The sequence below is a fragment of the Manihot esculenta genome, chromosome 17 (genome assembly GCF_001659605.2).
Source record: "Manihot esculenta cultivar AM560-2 chromosome 17, M.esculenta_v8, whole genome shotgun sequence".
Classification (NCBI taxonomy): domain Eukaryota; kingdom Viridiplantae; phylum Streptophyta; class Magnoliopsida; order Malpighiales; family Euphorbiaceae; genus Manihot; species Manihot esculenta.
Window position 1 is genome coordinate 33,412,606 of NC_035177.2, and position 17,598 is coordinate 33,430,203.

General features: G+C 35.5%; 1 protein-coding gene across 2 annotated transcripts; it reads left to right on the plus strand.

Annotated features, from left to right (window-relative positions):
- The first annotated feature begins 4,966 nt into the window (after window positions 1–4,966).
- LOC110604609 (nucleolar complex protein 2 homolog) lies at window positions 4,967–15,736 on the plus strand. 2 transcript variants are annotated; one of them, XM_021742853.2, is made up of 11 exons: window positions 4,967–6,090; window positions 8,665–8,798; window positions 9,288–9,359; window positions 9,437–9,982; window positions 10,729–11,031; window positions 11,445–11,774; window positions 13,576–13,782; window positions 13,979–14,065; window positions 14,574–14,668; window positions 14,757–14,891; window positions 15,225–15,736. In XM_021742853.2, the coding sequence occupies exons 1-11, from the start codon at window positions 5,166–5,168 to the stop codon at window positions 15,625–15,627; spliced, it is 3,237 nt and encodes a 1,078-aa protein (XP_021598545.1). In that variant the 5' UTR covers window positions 4,967–5,165; the 3' UTR covers window positions 15,628–15,736. The 2 variants fall into 2 exon arrangements, with proteins under 2 accessions (XP_021598545.1, XP_021598544.1); XM_021742852.2 differs by lacking the exon at window positions 4,967–6,090 and adding an exon at window positions 8,313–8,546.
- Window positions 15,737–17,598: the final 1,862 nt, after the last annotated feature.

Below are 17,598 nucleotides of genomic sequence, written 5' to 3' on the forward strand. Positions count from 1 at the left end.
TAAACATGCATCTCTACCCATACACCTCCATAAAACTTGCATAAATCATGAAAAGAAGTTCAGGATCTTTACTTACCTCTTACAAACAAGAAGATAAACGATCCCAACGTGGAGATATGGAGAAATTCTCCCTCAAAGTCTCCAACTTCAAAACGTTTGGTTGATTTGCTCAAAAGCTTCAAAACAACATAACACTCATCAAAACTTTGAAAGATTTGGAGACAACATGAAAATCACCCAAGAAAGAGCATAGTCTCACCTTTGTCTGTGAAAATGGAAGAAAGCTTATCCATTCATCGACCTAGGGCCTTTTATAGGTGGCTGGCCAGACCACCTTTGGCGGCCTAACTTGAGATCAAAAGCCATGCATGTTCGGCGGCCGAACTTTCACCTTCGGCGGCCGAACCTTGCATTTCTTCCTTGGCTCTTTTCTTTCAAAACTCATTTCTTTTTACGCTTAAAACATTAAAACATACTAAAATGCTCTTTAGAAAAACATATCTACTACTCTTCTAGAGGGTTCCGACATTCGAGATGCCACCGGAAAGTAGAATTCTGATGCCGGACTCTAGCCGGGTATTACATTCTCCCCCCCTTCAGAACATTCATCCCCGAATGTTCCACAAACAATGAAACACACATAAAAAAAAAGGAAACTAACCTTAAAACAGATATGGATACTGCTGGAGCATAGACTCCCGTGTCTCCTAGGTGCACTCTTCTAAATTGTGGTGGTTCCACAGGACTTTCACCATTGCAATTTCCTTGTTCCTTAGCTTTCTGATCTGCATGTCTAGGATCCTCACGGGCTGCTCTACATAGGTGAGATCTCCAAGGATCTCCACTTCAGGCTCACTAAGAACCTTACTTGGATCTTTCTTAAGGGGGGGAGAATGTAATACCCGGCTCGAGTCCGGCCTCGAAATTCCTGTAGTCTGGTGGAATCTCGGGTGTCGGAACCCTCAAGAAGGGTAATACATATGTTTTCTTATGTATTTTGACTTGTTTTAAGTATAAAGGAAAATGAGTTTTTGAAAGAAAAGAGCCAAGGGAGAAAATGGCAAGTTCGGCCGCCGAAGGTGACTTTCGGCCGCCGAACCTTGCATGGTTTCGGATTCACGTTTGGCCGCCGAAGGTGGTCTGGCCAGCCACCTATAAAAGGGCGCCAAGTCGGTGGAAGGATGATATTTTGCTTCCATCTTCAGCCAGAGGTGAGTCCAACACCCTCCCTAGTTGACTTTCATGATCTTGCTCAAATCTTGTAAGGTTTTGAAGAGTTTTCATGTGTTTTTGAAGGTTTTGGGAGTTTTGAGCAAAAGAACCAAGTTTTGAAGTTTGGAGAGTTGTGAGGAGATTTCTCCATATCTCCACGTTAGGATCACTTGATCTCTTGTTTGGAAGAGGTAAGTCAAGATCCAGAACCTCTTTTACTGATTTTTGAAGGATTTATGGGAGTTGTATGGATAGTCTACATGAATAGGGTTTTGGTTGAGGTTTTGCATGATTTTGTGTTGAAGCATGTTTAAGTGTTGTTTGATATGTTTCTTGGGGTTATAAGTGAGTTATCCTAGACACGCAAATCAGAAAGCTAAGGAACAAGGAAATCCCGATAGTGAAAGTCCTTTGGAATCACCATAATATAGAAGAATGTACCTGGGAGACACGGGAGTCTATGCTCCAGCAATACCCCTATCTCTTTTAAGGTATGTGTTTTAGGTTTATGTGCTTCTTGATGCTATGTGTTATGTTTATGCTTGTTTGTTGAACATTCGGGGACGAATGTTCTTAAGGGGGAAAGAATGTAATACCCGGCTAGACTCCGGCATCGGAATTCCTACCGTCCGGCGGAATCTCGGATGTCGGAACTCTCTAGAAGGGTAATGATATGTTTTTCTAAAATGTTTTTACATGTTTTCAAGGTCTTAAGTATGAAAGAAATTGAGTTTTGAAAGAAAAACACCATGGAGGAAAATCCAGGTTCGGCCGCCGAACTTGGTGGAGTTTTGCAGTCACCTTTGGCTTCCGAAGGTGGTCTGGCCAGCCACCTATAAAAGGCTCCATGTCCGAAAATGGGCGAGTTTTCTCCTCCATTTTCGGGCAAAGGTGAATTCATGCCCTTCCATGGTTGGTTTTGAGGTTTTCCTTTAATCCTTTCAAGTTTTTAACAAGTTTTACCTTGGTTTTGAAGATTTTAAGTTCAAAATCGAAGTTGAAAAGCTTGGAGACCCCAGAGCTCAAATCCTCTCAATCTCCAAGTTTGGGTCACGCCTTCTCTTGATCTTCAAGAGGTAAGTGTCGATCATCATCATCTTTGATGTTTTAAACAAGTTTTGTGAAGGTTTATGGGGTAGAAATGCATGTTTAAACTATTTGTAAAAAAATGTTAGGGTTTATGTAAATTTGAGGATAAATGTATGTAATGTGATGTTATGTTGTTGTTTGCTGGGGTTTAGGCTAGTTTTATGCCCCTATATGCTTGAGAATGAGTTTATGCATGTTGTAGAATAGCTAAATGTATGTTTGGAAGGTTTAGGGAGGCATTTGTGCATGTGAGGGCTGAGTTCTGCCATTTTTGGAAGAACTCAGGTTCGGCAGCCGAAGGCATGTTCGGCCTCCGAACCTGCCTGTGGTGGCATGTTTGGCCGCTTAAGCTTGCCCCCGAAAGTTTGGACTTTCGGCTCTGGAGGGCAGTTTCGGCCGCCGAACATGCATGAGTTTCGGATCTGGAAGGAACCTTCGGCCGCCAAAGGTGCATGACTTTCGGTCGCCGAACCTGCCGCCGAAAGTGCCCTATTCAGCCTTCCTTTGCATGTTTTCTATGAATGTTTTGTGATGTTTTAAGAGGGTTTTTGGGGAGATGTATAGAGTTATGTTAGTGTATGTTTGGTCCCTCATTTGAGTCCACCTGTGTAGGTTCGGACCCGAGGAACCGAGGACCCCAGTAGTGAGATGGCTGCTTTTCAGTCAGTTCAGAGTCAGCCAGATGTGAGTAGAACTAATTAATCTTTTATTTTAAGAAATCAAATGTTTTAAGCATGTTCATGCATCATGATGTATAATAGGTTGATTGCATTAGAACTCACGAATATGCCGCATTGCATTATTCATTGTGGGTGTGGATGGACAACAAGATGACTCACTAGCCCTCCAGATTTTTATTGTATGTAACAGAAGTCCTGAGGAACCCCACCGAGGGTCGGGCACAGAGCTTATTGTATGTAATAGAAGTCCTGAGGAGCTCCTTCGAGGGCCGGGCACAGAGTGGAGGGAATTTTGGGTCAGTCCATCCGTGATGTGAATTAATTGTGTTGTGACGCATTTCATGAAGCATGTTTTATATAATGTTTTATTGTTCTGCTCACTGGGCTTTTTAGCTCACCCCCTCCCTTAACCCCCAGGCTTGCAGGTCAGAGTCGGATCAGGAAGTGAGCAAGGGAAAAGAGGTAGTTAATGTAATAGTTTAGCGTGGACATGATTTGTAAATGTTATAAAGTGTAATGTAATGTAAAGATATGAGTATAGTATTGTGCTTGGCCCTATGGTCTGTTGTAATCCCTTTCATACATGATATGTTTTTATTAAGGTTTTAATGATACTGATGTTGAACCAAGCTCGTCTTAAGAGATGTTGATCCAACTAGAGCATTTGATGAGGGCTCTAGTATGGGGTTTTTATGTTACAGGTATTATGTATGCGAGACAGGCTTGGTATATGGAAAAGTTTAAATTTTTATTAAATGTTTGATCATGTATGGGATTTTATCAGGTACACAGGTTGCATGTTAGGCTTGCTACGGGTCCCGGCGACCTTAAGTCGATCTGGACCCTAGCGCCGATAGCGGTCCGGTTTTCGGGTCGTTACATTCCAAATCATGAAAGCAATTGTTACCTTCGAATCTAAAGAATTGAAGACCAGTGATGGGACCTCTGATGTTACACAACGATCGCCCAAAGTGATACAGGGTTACGTGGTAAGAATCTAATAAGCTGTACGCGGTCCTACCTGGAAAATGAAGACCCAAATACCTTTACACCCAGTTCATTATTAAGACTTGCCCTCCCCTGAATAGGTCAAGTCTTAGTATAAAATTACCGTTAGCAGGCACAGTCTAGTATATCGATAATCGCAGGATCACCGACTGATTAGTTGGCGAGATCTCTTATCGAGCAATCAGCCACATTATTGATAAATTTTCAAAAAATACTATATTTAATAACTCCATATTTGTATAAAAATTAACAATCATAAAGGCAAAAGTATACAATTCTTACACTATTTTTTGAATTCTAAGCAATTTTTTACATTCACTTTATTCTCCATTTTACTAATTTGAGTGTTCGAGTTGGCTAATCGTAGGATCACCGACTGATTAGTTGGCGAGATCTTTTCTCGAGCAATCAGCCATATTATTGACAAATTTTCAAAAAATACTATATTTAACTCCATCTTTATATAAAAATTAACAATCATAAAGATAAAAGTATACAATTCTTACACTATATTTTGAATTCTAAGTAATTTTTTACATTCATTTTATTCTTCATTTTATTAATTTGAGTATTTGAGTTGGCGCTATACTTTTTTTTATAAAATTGATCAATTACAATAGAATTGTGTTTTTCGTCACATTATTAATAAATAAAATTATTATATTATTATATTTTATTAAAAATAGTTACTAAATTTTTATATCTGACTTATTTTGATAACTTAAAAATATACAACCGTAAATTAGGATAATTTTTTAAAATAAAGTAATTTTGTAAGTGATTTTACTAAAATTAATTAAATTTAGTTCACAATAAAAAGATTATTAAAATTTTTTTATTAGATTCGATTCATTACAGATCAGAACATCTTTCATGAAAAAATATATATATATTTTAATATTTTTCAGTCTACAGTGGAAAACCCACCTAAGAATTTCCATTTAAGAGGAGCCCCAGCGGATCCAGCGAAGATCCCGTGATTGGTGGTGGTGAAGAGCGCGGCGCGTGCACTCACTTCTCTCGTTCTCTCTCTGTCCAAAGTCCGAAGTGAAACTCCCCTGTCTACCCCACTCCCCAGTCCTCTGCTTTTTATTTCACCAGTTCAGCTTCATCTCCTTTCCAAGCTAAAAAGCTCTCCTTTCTCTTCTCTCTCTCTCAGTCGACGACGACGCACCAATGGCGAAGCCGCCGTCATTGTTCCTCATTCTCATCTCCCTTTCTTCTCTCGCATTCCTCTCCGAATCTAGACTCTCCTACAACTACTACGATCAATCCTGTCCTAGATTCACTCAGATCATCCAAGAAACCATTACCAACAAGCAAATCACCAGCCCAACCACCGCCGCCGGCACTCTCCGTGTCTTCTTCCATGACTGCCTCCTCAACGGCTGTGACGCCTCCATCCTTGTATCCTCCACTCCCTTCAACTCTGCTGAGCGTGACGCCGACATTAATCTCTCCCTCCCCGGCGATGCCTTCGATCTTGTAACTCGTGCTAAGACTGCCCTTGAGCTTTCTTGCCCCAACACAGTCTCCTGCGCTGACATTCTCGCCGTCGCTACCCGTGATCTTGTCACCATGGTTGGTGGTCCTTACTACAATGTGCTCCTCGGCCGCAAAGATTATCGCATCTCTAAGTCATCTTATGTTGAAGGAAATCTGCCGAAAACCACCATGCCTATGGCGGACATTATTAACATCTTTGCTTCTAAAGGTTTTAGTGTTCAAGAAATGGTGGCATTGAGTGGCGCACACACCATAGGCTTCTCTCATTGCAAGGAGTTCAATAGTTTCATTTACAATAGTACTCAATACAACCCAAAATTTGCCCAGGGGCTGCAAAAGGCCTGTGCAGATTATCCAAACAATCCAACTTTGTCAGTATTCAATGATATAATGACCCCAAACAAGTTCGACAACATGTATTTCCAGAATTTGCCTAAAGGGTTGGGGCTATTAGAGTCAGATCATGGGTTATATAACGATCTAAGGTCCAGGTCTTATGTGGAGATGTACGCCAAGGATCAGAACAAGTTCTTTCAGGACTTTGCACGGGCAATGGAGAAGCTTAGTGTTTATGGCGTCAAGACTGGAAGAAGAGGTGAGATTAGGCGCAGGTGTGATGCTATCAATTGAAAATTGCTTTGGTTTATTGTTCAATAGTTTTGAGGGAAGGGAAGAGAAGATATTAAGTGATAGTGATGGAAGATATTGGTATTTTTTTAAGAAAATTAATTCTTTGGGTTATGATGATCTGAAGATGACAAGCGTGTATACAATCTTTGTCTGGACTGTTCATGATATGAAGCTTGAATTATACAATGTTTGTTTACTTGTGTGTTCTGTTCAACGGAAATCAAATTTTGTTGCTTATTTGAATAAATCAGGTTCATTTGTTGGTTTTGATTTTATTTCTTGAGTGTTCATCTCTGCTAACTTTAATCAGGGTATGCTTCTTGCAAAGTTTTGTCCAAGGATGTCGGTTTTGTTGATGCAAATTTGGAAATAAAGCAGACAAACTCATTACATTTCAAGCCATTTAAAACCACCGGCTCAATATTCCTCTCAGTTGGAACACACAGAGTATTTAGCTACTATCTGTAATGATTTTGATCCAAAAGCTTAGAAGCTTGACACTGCGGGGGCTTGATTACTTTCAAACGTATGATTGTAATTACTCTTGGCTGTCTTGGTTGGATGGTCTTATCATCTCTTTCTGCATATGCTGCGATTTTTATACTTCACTTGGCAGAAATATTCTGCATATGATGCTTTACCGTTCATGATGATTTCTTTCGTTTATCTTTCTAATTATTTTCTGTTGAAAATTCCTTTTGGTCTTTGGAGAAAAGAAATCATAATAGCATTAAGATGATTGATATGAGCTTGCAATGATCTCAACACGCTGATATCAGTCAAAAGCTAGCTACTTTTTAAGTACATTGGATGCCACCTCCTGAGTTCCATGATTTGAACTCCTTTGCTTTTGTTAGACAATGGCCGGATGGGAACAGCTCATCACATTGTTGTTATTATTTTTATCAATATGGGTTTGTATTATTTATAATCGGTTTCCAATATCGATAGGTATATGCATGAATTTAATATTTAAATATAAATAATTTTGTTAAGAAAAATATGATAAAAATAAATTTCATAAAAATTTAAAAGAAAAATGAAGAACAATATTATGTACTTTGGGGCCTCTAGATATTTTTTCATTAATGCCAATGTTGTTGCCTATAAATTTCTTTAACTGGTTGATTATATATTGAATCTGCAAAATAAGACAGAGGCAAGAGAGAATTGTGTTTATAAACAACTACTATGTAACTATTTTGATATAAGTGAGTAAATTATATTTTGAAATTAAAGTACAAAATTTATCAAAGAGAACAATGTGTGGAATGGACTTAGAAAGAAAAATACTCAATGATTCCTTTATATAGTTTGTCAGATTATTAGATTTTAGGGATAATTAAAAAAAATTATTTTGTAGTTTAATATTTTTTATAAGGTAGAGTCGTATAATTTAATTTATAATAAAAAAAAATCATGTGATTTCACTTTATTAGTAAAGTGATATTTTTTATTTAATGCTGTTAAGCAAAGTTGGTGTGATACTTAAAAATTAATTAAAAATATTTTTTAATTAAAATAATTTATATTTTAATCTTTAAAATTTTATATAATATATAATTTAATTTAAATATATATAAATTTAATTATAAAATCTTATTTTATAATAAAATAGTGCCTTTAATTATAATTTATTTCTATATTTTTATAAATTGATCCATAAATATTATAATTATTTATAAATAAGTATTTATACATATATTTTTTAAAATTAATTTCACATGTTTATTAAATTTAATACCTTAAAATAAATTAATAAAATAAAAATTAAATTAAAAATCTTGATACAATATGCATTTAAATTCAAATCTAAAAATTTTTTTAATATTATTTTTCTTTTTCAATGATTTTTTTATTAATAAAACAAAAAATATCTAATTTTATTAAATATTAAAAAAAATTATAATTTTTAAGTGATATTTAACGTTTTTATAAAAAAACTTCACTTTGTATAAATGAAAATATATAATTTTTATTATAAATTAAAATATAAAATTCTATTTAAAAATATATTAAACTATATAATAGTTTTTTTAATTATCCCTAAAATAAATATTTTATCTTACTAATTATTGGACCTATTTTCTGCGGTTTAGTTCTGGCCCGATTCATGTTTTGACCCGAACCAATGGGCCCGAAATAGGGAAGACCCATTTTTTTTCATTTTCTTTTCCAAGAAAGCCAAGTCAAAACCCTGAATTTTGGGTTTTAGGGTTTTTGCTGCGCTGTCTTACGAGGAGTAAAACTCCGCCATTTTCGTTTTGCAAAGGATTCAAAGTTCCAGAAATTTTCTTTATTCACATCCATCCACAGAAAGAAAAAGAAAAAGAAAAAAAACTGCTCGCTGCTGCATTTCCAAAATTTGGTCAGAAGAAGGGAGACACTAGCGATTTTTTAACATGGACGTGGAATACCCAGGTTTTTCTTCCTTCTCTAGCTGAATGAATTGCAGTTTTATGCTTTTTTTTTTTTTGTTTCTTTGGTGGCTTAACGCAATCGAATTCATTTTTAAGCCCTGTTTGTTTCGAACTCTCAGTTAAGGACCTGGACAATGAAGTAAGTGAAGAGGAGGAGGAGGAAGAGGAAGAAGAAGGACATAGAAACGTTTCAAAATCTCGGAAAAAATTAGCTAGGGAGCATAAAGATCAGTTGCAAAAACTTAAAGAAAAGGTTGCTTTTGCTTTCTAATTTTTAATTTTGAATAATATCTTATAGCTTTATTTGTTTTGTTAAAGGGACTTGGACATTTTGATGCTTATAGTTGATTTTTTGATATCCTGAGTTAATGAGCTAGTGGATTTTTGTATTAAAAAAATTTTTAATCGTTTACCTTTTTCAGGCATCACATCCACTTTGGGTCTTGCTATTGTGAAGAGTGCCATGAATATTTAGGAAATGTAATGTAAAGTTAAGAGATTAGCTTGCTGGCTCGAACAGTCAAGTTTGGGTTTATAATACATAACACTTCTGAGGATACGGTTCTTTGTATTTAGATAAAGAACATTTAAATACCGAGCAATTATTAGTGCTTATGATTGCAAGTTGCAATGTAATTTGTAACTAATAAACTTTTGCATTCCTTGCTACTGCTGTGATTATCACAAAGCTATTACTTTTATTTTTATTTTCACATGAATATATATATATATCTCGTTACAGGACCCTGAATTCTATCAATTCCTGCAAGAGCATGATGAGGAGCTTCTACAATTTACTGATGAGGATATTGAGGTGACTGCAGAGTACCTTCAATTATCTGATTCTGAGCTAAATTTTATGGCCAAATCACACATTTGCAATTTGTGCAGGAAGATGCTGAAACTGATTTGGAGGAGACGAAAGTACAAGCGGATGAGGAAATTAGTGATCATGATATTGCTGAAAAGGAAGAGAAACCATCTAAAAATGTTATTACTACAGAAATGGTTGACTCTTGGTGTAATTCTGTTCGAGAAAATGGAAAAATAGGTTCTGTTCGTTCTCTTATGAAAGCTTTCAGAATTGCATGCCACTATGGTGATGATGGTGGGGATGACTCTTCAATGAAGTTTACTATCATGTCCAGCGGTGTCTTTAATAAGATAATGTCATTTACACTCAGTGAAATGGATGGAATTCTTCGTAATTTGTTGGGGCTACCTACTTCTGGTGGTAAGAAAGAAACTATAAATAATTTGATGACCACAAGAAAATGGAAGAACTATAACCACCTGGTGAAGTCGTATTTGGGAAATGCTCTGCATGTTTTAAACCAGATGACTGACGCAGATATGATATCTTTTACAATACGGCGACTCAAATATTCGGCTGTACTTTTGGCTGCTTTTCCAAATCTATTACGGAAGTATATCAAGGTACAAATTAGTTTCTTTAAGTTTATAATTTGTTTGGTGCTTTGTATTACTATTCTATCACTTTTACTTGTGAATGTGATGCCATTCTGTTGGAGTTCATGATGCTTTGTTGTCCTAGTGGTGGACAGGGAAAAGGGAAGGGGTGGAGGGGGTTTGAGTGTGGTCACTATCTCCCCCAACTCCCCCCCCCCCAAAAAAAAAAATGTATTGGATTTTTTTAAAAATTATGTACTTTCATTCAAATGTTGAAACTCTTGTGAGTGGAATCCTGCTTTCACCCATCCACATGTTATTTTCTTCAAGTTTTTTTTTTTTGGTGTTATTGTAATTGTATTACTGCTCAACCTTTTGATTATATTTGAGTTATTGTTTATATTTGAGCAATTAATGATTTCAAAACATTTCCTTTCTTATTAAATTATATTTGAGTTGCTAGGGTGAAATTATTTGTTTAATTGAGATCCATACTGCTGAGAGACAAAAATTATAAAAAAACAAAAAATTTAAGTTATGGCAGATTGGTTATAATAACAAACGACAACTTGTCTTCAATTTTCAAAAGGAATATACAGATTATGTCTGCTGCTACTAGGCCCTTGGTTGATGTGCCAACCCGTTCATGCAATTCAGATGTTAGTTGTGATACCAGTAATTGCTCATCTCTACTGCGCATTGCTATTATACCAGTGCATATGATCATTACCTGGTAAGCTAGAAATCATTTGTTTTTTCCTGAATGATTTCAGGTTGTCCTTCACTTTTGGGGTACTGGAGGAGGTGCACTCCCTGTTGTCTGTTTTCTTTTTCTGAGAGATTTATGTATTCGAATTGGATCTGACTGTATAGATGAATGCTTCAAAGGGATATACAAAGCTTATGTTTTGAACTGCCAATTTATAAATGCTGCAAAGTTACAGCATATACAATTTCTTAGGAATTGTGTCGTAGAACTTCTTGGGGTGGATCTTCCAAGTGCCTATCAACATGCCTTTGTTTTCATCCGACAACTGGTGATGATTTTGCGGGATGCAATTACTATGAAAACTAAGGTATTTTGCTGTTTATTTTTTAACAAAAGGATTGTTCAGTTCTCTTGAATTATTAAATGTGTACATGTGGATCTGAATGTAATGTATCTAATTAATATGGCATGGCAGTAGAGTGGGAATTTCTCATTCTCTTCTTTCCAAAGTGAAGAATAGCCTTGAAAATTTATTTTGGAATTTCTCATTCTCTTCTTTCCAAAGTGAAGAATAGCCTTGAAAAATTATTTTGTATGCAAAATCATTTGTGAATTGTTACGCTCTTTTTTTTTTATTGGTGCTATCAAGCTTGATTTACGCCTTTTCCATGAGGCTGCAACTAACAATGTTATCTTTGTTATTTTTAACATTTGCTAGTTGGTTCATCACCCAAGTCCAAATTTCTCTTGTTTCTTTTGTCTGCTTGACTGTTTCTATAGGAATCATTTCGCAAGGTTTATGAATGGAAGTTCATAAATTGCCTTGAGCTTTGGACTGGAGCCATCTGTGCCTATAGTTCAGAAGTTGATTTTAGGCCTCTTGCTTATCCATTGACCCAAATAATTTCTGGAGTTGCTCGCTTAGTTCCAACTGCTCGATATTTCCCCCTTAGATTGAGGTGTGTTAGAATGCTGAACCGGATTGCTGCTTCTGCTGGTACTTTCATACCTGTTTCTACACTCCTTTTGGACATGCTGGAGATGAAAGAATTGAATAGGCGCCCTACTGGAGGTGTTGGGAAAGCTGTTGATTTGCGTACCGTACTGAAGGTATATTTTACTCATTGTTTTCTTTACTCCAAATGGCTGAGAAATCCAATCTTTAGTACGTGTTTGATTTGGCCATATCTTTGAACTTTGTCAAATTTAGTGCAAACTTTGGGTGATGATGGACCTGCTTCTATGTTGGGCCAGGCTAGGCTCATTTCCTTGACCTGTATCAACCTGACAAATTGGCCTAACCTTTCTACCAAGGCTAATTAATAAAATCCTATAAAAATTACTATCATATTCCAGTGGGCTGGGTTGATAGGGCCTTGAGGTAGTAGCATAGCAAGTAGTCTAAGTTGGACTGGTCTAAGTCAAGCTTGGTAATTACACCTGTTTTCTGAGCTTAGGTCCATGAACAGGTCTAGGTCATGGTATCAGGACAAAGTATTTGGGTGTATGAGGGTGATTTTACATGTCACGTTGAGTTGTCCAATAAACCTGCTTGCAATTTAAATTATGTATAAGTTAGATTTGTGACTTAAGATACTTTTTTCTAATTAGAGGGAAAATCTATTCCTCAACAGGTGGAGGTCTAGACTGAGTAGTTCCCTTATTTATTTGTTATTTCTAAATTGAATAGGACTTTTAATTAGATTAGGATCGAAGAATCTAACACTATAAATAGGAGTATAGATTATTTTGGCTTTCACCCATTACGGATAGAAGCTTTTGTGGGTTTTTCCAATTGAGGAAAAGGGCTTTTGTCCATCATGAAGAGTGACTCTTACCCAATGCAGTGCAATCCCATGGGGGCGAGAGAAGGACTTCGACTTAAGGTGGAAAAGGGCTTTGTCCATGTAGTTGAAGAAACCCTCTCTGATGTATAATGTAGTTATAGTAAATATATTAAGTTATTTCTAGAGGAGAATATGATTAGTTTGTAATGAGGTACTAATTGGGTGTAATTGGGTTGATGGTAGATAACTTGAGCTTGTAATTTATGATTTTATTGAAGAATAGTAGATGATGGATGTCTGTGGATCTAGTCTCAACAACCCTATGTTGAGACGTTGAACCACATTAAAATTTTGTGCTTTTCTTTTTCTTTTATTATTTGTATGTGATTACCACAACAATATATTATTTTAAAACTCAAAATAAAAGGCAATATAAATATCATTAAAGCCCAAAATTGATATGCATTCCCCCATATTTTAATTTAATGTTACTGATAAAATAAATTCATTGCTCTTTGCTTCTTTGTGGTAGGAGTAAAATAAAAATAGAATAGAACACAGGGAAAGGATAATAAAAAGAGAACAGTGGCATGCAAATCCTATTTTTTGAATCCCACATCGGTTGTGGAAAGGGGTAATGTGCCCCTTATATGGGCCATAGGCACTCTTCCCCCTTGAGCTAGCTTTTGGGGTGAATTAGGCCTGACCCAAATTTAACATGGTATCAGAGCCTCCCATCCGATGTTGGGCGCCCCATAAATGTGCCATGCATCAGTAAGAATTCTGGGCGTGAGGGGTGTGTTGAATCCCACATCGGTTGTGGAAAGGGGTAATGTGCCCCTTGTATGGGCCATAGGCACTCCTCCCCTTGAGTTAGCTTTTGAGGTGAGTTAGGTCTGGCCCAAATCTAATACTATTAACCTAATCAAATTAGGATTTATCAAACTGAAGATGGATTAACAGTAACACCTCAAATTTAAGGTTATAATTTAAAGAGTTGAAAGTTGTGGTTAAAATTAACTTGAAGCTAAAGTTTTCTGGACAATTTTGGTTTATTTGCATTTTCTTCAATTATACAGTTTTGTTGTTATCGATTATATGAAGTTGGAGTAATTTGAATTCAGGTGAGTAAGCCTACCCTAAAGACACGAGCATATCAGGAGGCATGTGTATTTTCTGTGATAGAAGAGCTTGCTGAACATTTAGCTCAATGGAGCTATTCTGTTGCATTCTTTGAACTGTCTTTTGTTCCAGCCGTGCGGTTACGTAATTTTTGCAAAAGTACCAAAATTGAAAGGTTCAGGAAAGAAATACGTCAGCTTCTTTGTCAGGTAAATCCCTTAGAGCAATTATCAGTTTTGGTCTATGCCTACTTGAGTGAGACTTTTAATTGGAAGTGCATCAGAGTATGGAGGTGACAGTATATTCCAGTTTTCATTCCACTAGACTGTGTTCATAAATAAATGCATTTGAATTAATCTAACTTGTTGCACACACTGGTAATGTTTTTGCTCTTTTGTGTCTCAGGTTGAGGCTAATTCCAAGTTTACTAATGAAAAACGTATATTGATAAATTTTCTTCCAAATGATCCAGCAGCTACAGCTTTTCTTGAGGTCTGCAAATCCATGCTTTCTTCCCTTTACTGTGCAAAGTTTTTGTCTATTATATGGAGAGACTTTAGAGCCCTAAACTGGGTGTAACTTCAGTAGACGCTATGAATTCATGTAGCTGACAGAGGCGTACTTGAATTGAGTTGTATATGGTGACCATGCTTTAGTGGGCCTAGATTAATGATGGCATTGATTGTCTGATATTTAATTATATTTGCATCTAATCGGGAGAGTGAGTGCAAAAGCTGCACAACACAATTTTACTAACAATTTATAGAGGATATCCTTTTTCATATACCAAAAGAATTGGAAGTGGTTCTTGACCTTTTAATGTTTTATTGTATGTATTTCTTTTCCAAGCTATCAACATTCTTACAGAAATTGGAGGATCCATCAAATTTTAATTGCTATTGATTAGGTTCTATGAGCAGAAGATGACATTTGCATACTGCTTTTTAGATCTCCTGGATAATTGTTGATGATGATTAACGACTCCTATATTTTGTCCCAGGATGAGAAAAAGTCAGGGGCCAGCCCTCTGTCACGGTATGCTGCAACTCTGCGACAGAGAGCACAACAACGCAACGAGTCATTGGAGGAATCCAGGTTTGTTATCATTTTCTTTGTAATTGTTCGTGATAGTAATCTTCCCATCTTTCAGACAGCCAATATGTGACATTCGTTCAAATTACAGTGTCCTTGTGGGTGAAAACACCATTGTCTTTGGGAATAAGGCGTCTGAAATGAATGAAGATGAAGATGATGATGTGGAAAATGAGAAAGGTGCTGCCATCTTTAGCTCCTCTTGGTTACCAGGAAGAGAATCCAGGTACATTCCCCTCCTCACTTCTCTCTCCCGCATGTCTCTGCACATGCCTATTTCTCTCCACATGTTTCCATAATAACCTTGATCTATCACTCTCTTGCGCGCTCCTCCTCCTCCTCCACTCTAACTCATGTACACGTTCATTAGAATCTAGAATTAACCAATTCCTTGAGAATATTGTGAACCATTATGTGAGGGTGGCCCTTTTGTGCAATGACAAGATTGCTCCATTGTGACTAGGAGGTTATAAATTTGAGTCGCAGATTGTTTGTGAATAAAGCAGGGGATTAGGAAGTGTGATATACAACCAAATAACTTTACCTGTTTGGTTTATAGGGCCAAGCCCTCCAAGGAGAAAAAGGAAAAAAAGAAAAAAACAAAGGGGCAGCAAGAAGCAGCGACTCTGGATGAAGATATTGTGGAGGATCTGGTACTTAGTTCTGATGAAGATGGATCTGTGGATGACTCCCTTGCTTCTTCTGAAGATGAAGATGAGGAATCTACATCCCCTAACCTGCAGAGAAAGCAGCAGAAACTTTCTGAAAATTTACCCAAGAAGAGATCTCGTCCAAGGAAGTCAAAGAAGAAAAACTCTGCGGGCCTCGCCTCTTCTGATGGTAAAGGTGATAAAGCCAAATCAATGCCTCCTAAACAGCATGGCAAGAAGCCGAAACCCCCTGGAATCTTGTCAAAGAAAAATGTAAGATCTCAGAACAAAAAGAGGAAAAGAACCAATTAAATGCATTAGCAAAAAAGTTGAAAAAATTTTGATTATTTATATTTGAGGATATGATTTGTTTTGGCATTATATTAATAACTATAAATGGTCATATAATATGGTGTGCAAATTACGTCTTGGTGGCAATTTTAGAAACTGAATTTATGAATGCATTGGTATCAAAGTACTCACCGTCTTAAAAAATGTGTATGTTTTTATATGATTTTTAAAAATTGTAGGTAATGTAATTAAATTAACTAGTGAGGGGTTTTCTTCCCCTTTCGGGTGAGATTGTTTTACTATTTTTGGGTGTGTTTTGTTTATTGTGAGGGAGCTGTTCATGATAAAGTGTTTTTGTTTTTGTTTTTTTTTTTTTTTTGCCGCAATATGTGTTGGTTTCCCTCACAATTGTGTGGAGAATCTCTTCGATTTCTGTAGATCAGGATGGTGGCTGCTATCCTTAGATGTTGGTGTTAAAATCATAGTTTCATCCTCTGGTTTAAGCCTACAGAAGGCCACGTCAATTTTAATCCATGAGAACTGCCATCTCTGGGTTCTTTAGACGGCTTCTCTATTTGGCCATTCGACCTTTAGAAGCTTAAGAGTCGTAGGAGATCTAGTTCCGCATATCATCAGAATTGGTGGTTGCTTGGTCTTTTCAGGTGTCTCCCTTTGTTTTCTTGGAAGTTTTATTTGCTTGAGGAATGGTGCTTAACAGCTAATCCTTCCAGGCAGAGCGTGGAGGAAGAAGATGCATGACCACATTGTTAATGCCTATCTCCTTTTTCTGCAGCCAAGTGGCAGCTTAAGAGCTTATTTTGTTGGTCTTGGGCTTGATATGCATTGTTAAAGCTTTTAGTTAGGGCCTTTCTTGCTTTCTTCTTCTTCTTATCTTTTTTTTTTTAATTTTTTATTTCTGTAATTTTTTGGCTTCTTTTGAGTTAAGTTCCAGATTAATATTTACAGCAATATATTTTATTTATTAACAAAAAAGGCGTATTTTTAGAGTGCTATATTGTTTAATTATCAAGGAAGTCATACTTAATGTCCAAATTTACCTTCCTAAACATCATATATTTTATAGCATAAAACTCACTATTTCATTTTTATTAATATTTTAAATTTGTGGAAACAGAAATGGATTATTTTCACTTCAGAATACTTGCCATGTGAATTTTATTTTGTGATAACAACTTATAGTATTTTTGTGCGATATGATAATATTAATTTTTAAATAAAAAATATAATTTGTGAAATTCAAATGTTTTTAGAATTAGAATAATTAAAAACAACAAAAGTTTCATAAAAGTCACTAAAAAAGCAATATATTAAAGTATGTAAATCATATGATTAATGAAATAAATTAAAGTGGTCTTATGGTGCGATTGGCTCTTTTTTCGCATTCACGACCACAATTCAAGCAAGGAAAACGCGCTTTTGTTAGTTTTACCATTTCAATCTCTCAAATCCTTCAAATATTAATGATCATCATAAAACTTTAAGGGATTTTTGTTTTTTAATATTTTTTAAAATATGTAGTGATATATTTTGATAAGTAGAAATACTAAAAAATATATAAAATTTATATTAATAAATAAATAAATAATTAAATTCAATATCGCTTTTACATATTTTAAAAAGATCATTTATATATATATATTCTATTGGTGAAAATTAAACAAATTATAATTTTTTATTTATTTATAAAGATTGAATTTAAAATTTTCTGTTGTTTTGATTTATAAATTTTTGAGTAAAAAACCTATACATTGTAGAAATTAAATTTTAAAAATTAAAATATTAATTTTAAAAAAATTAGTCCAGTCATTCTTTCTTTTACTAATATAATTTTATGGAGAAAATTTAAAGGATTTATATGTTGAATCTTAAAAATAGAAAAAAGAATCGATTAATTATGTTATATCTCAAAATTTTTTTTCCTAATTTTAATACTGGGCAAGGAAAATTTTTATAACTTTAAGGTTTTAATTT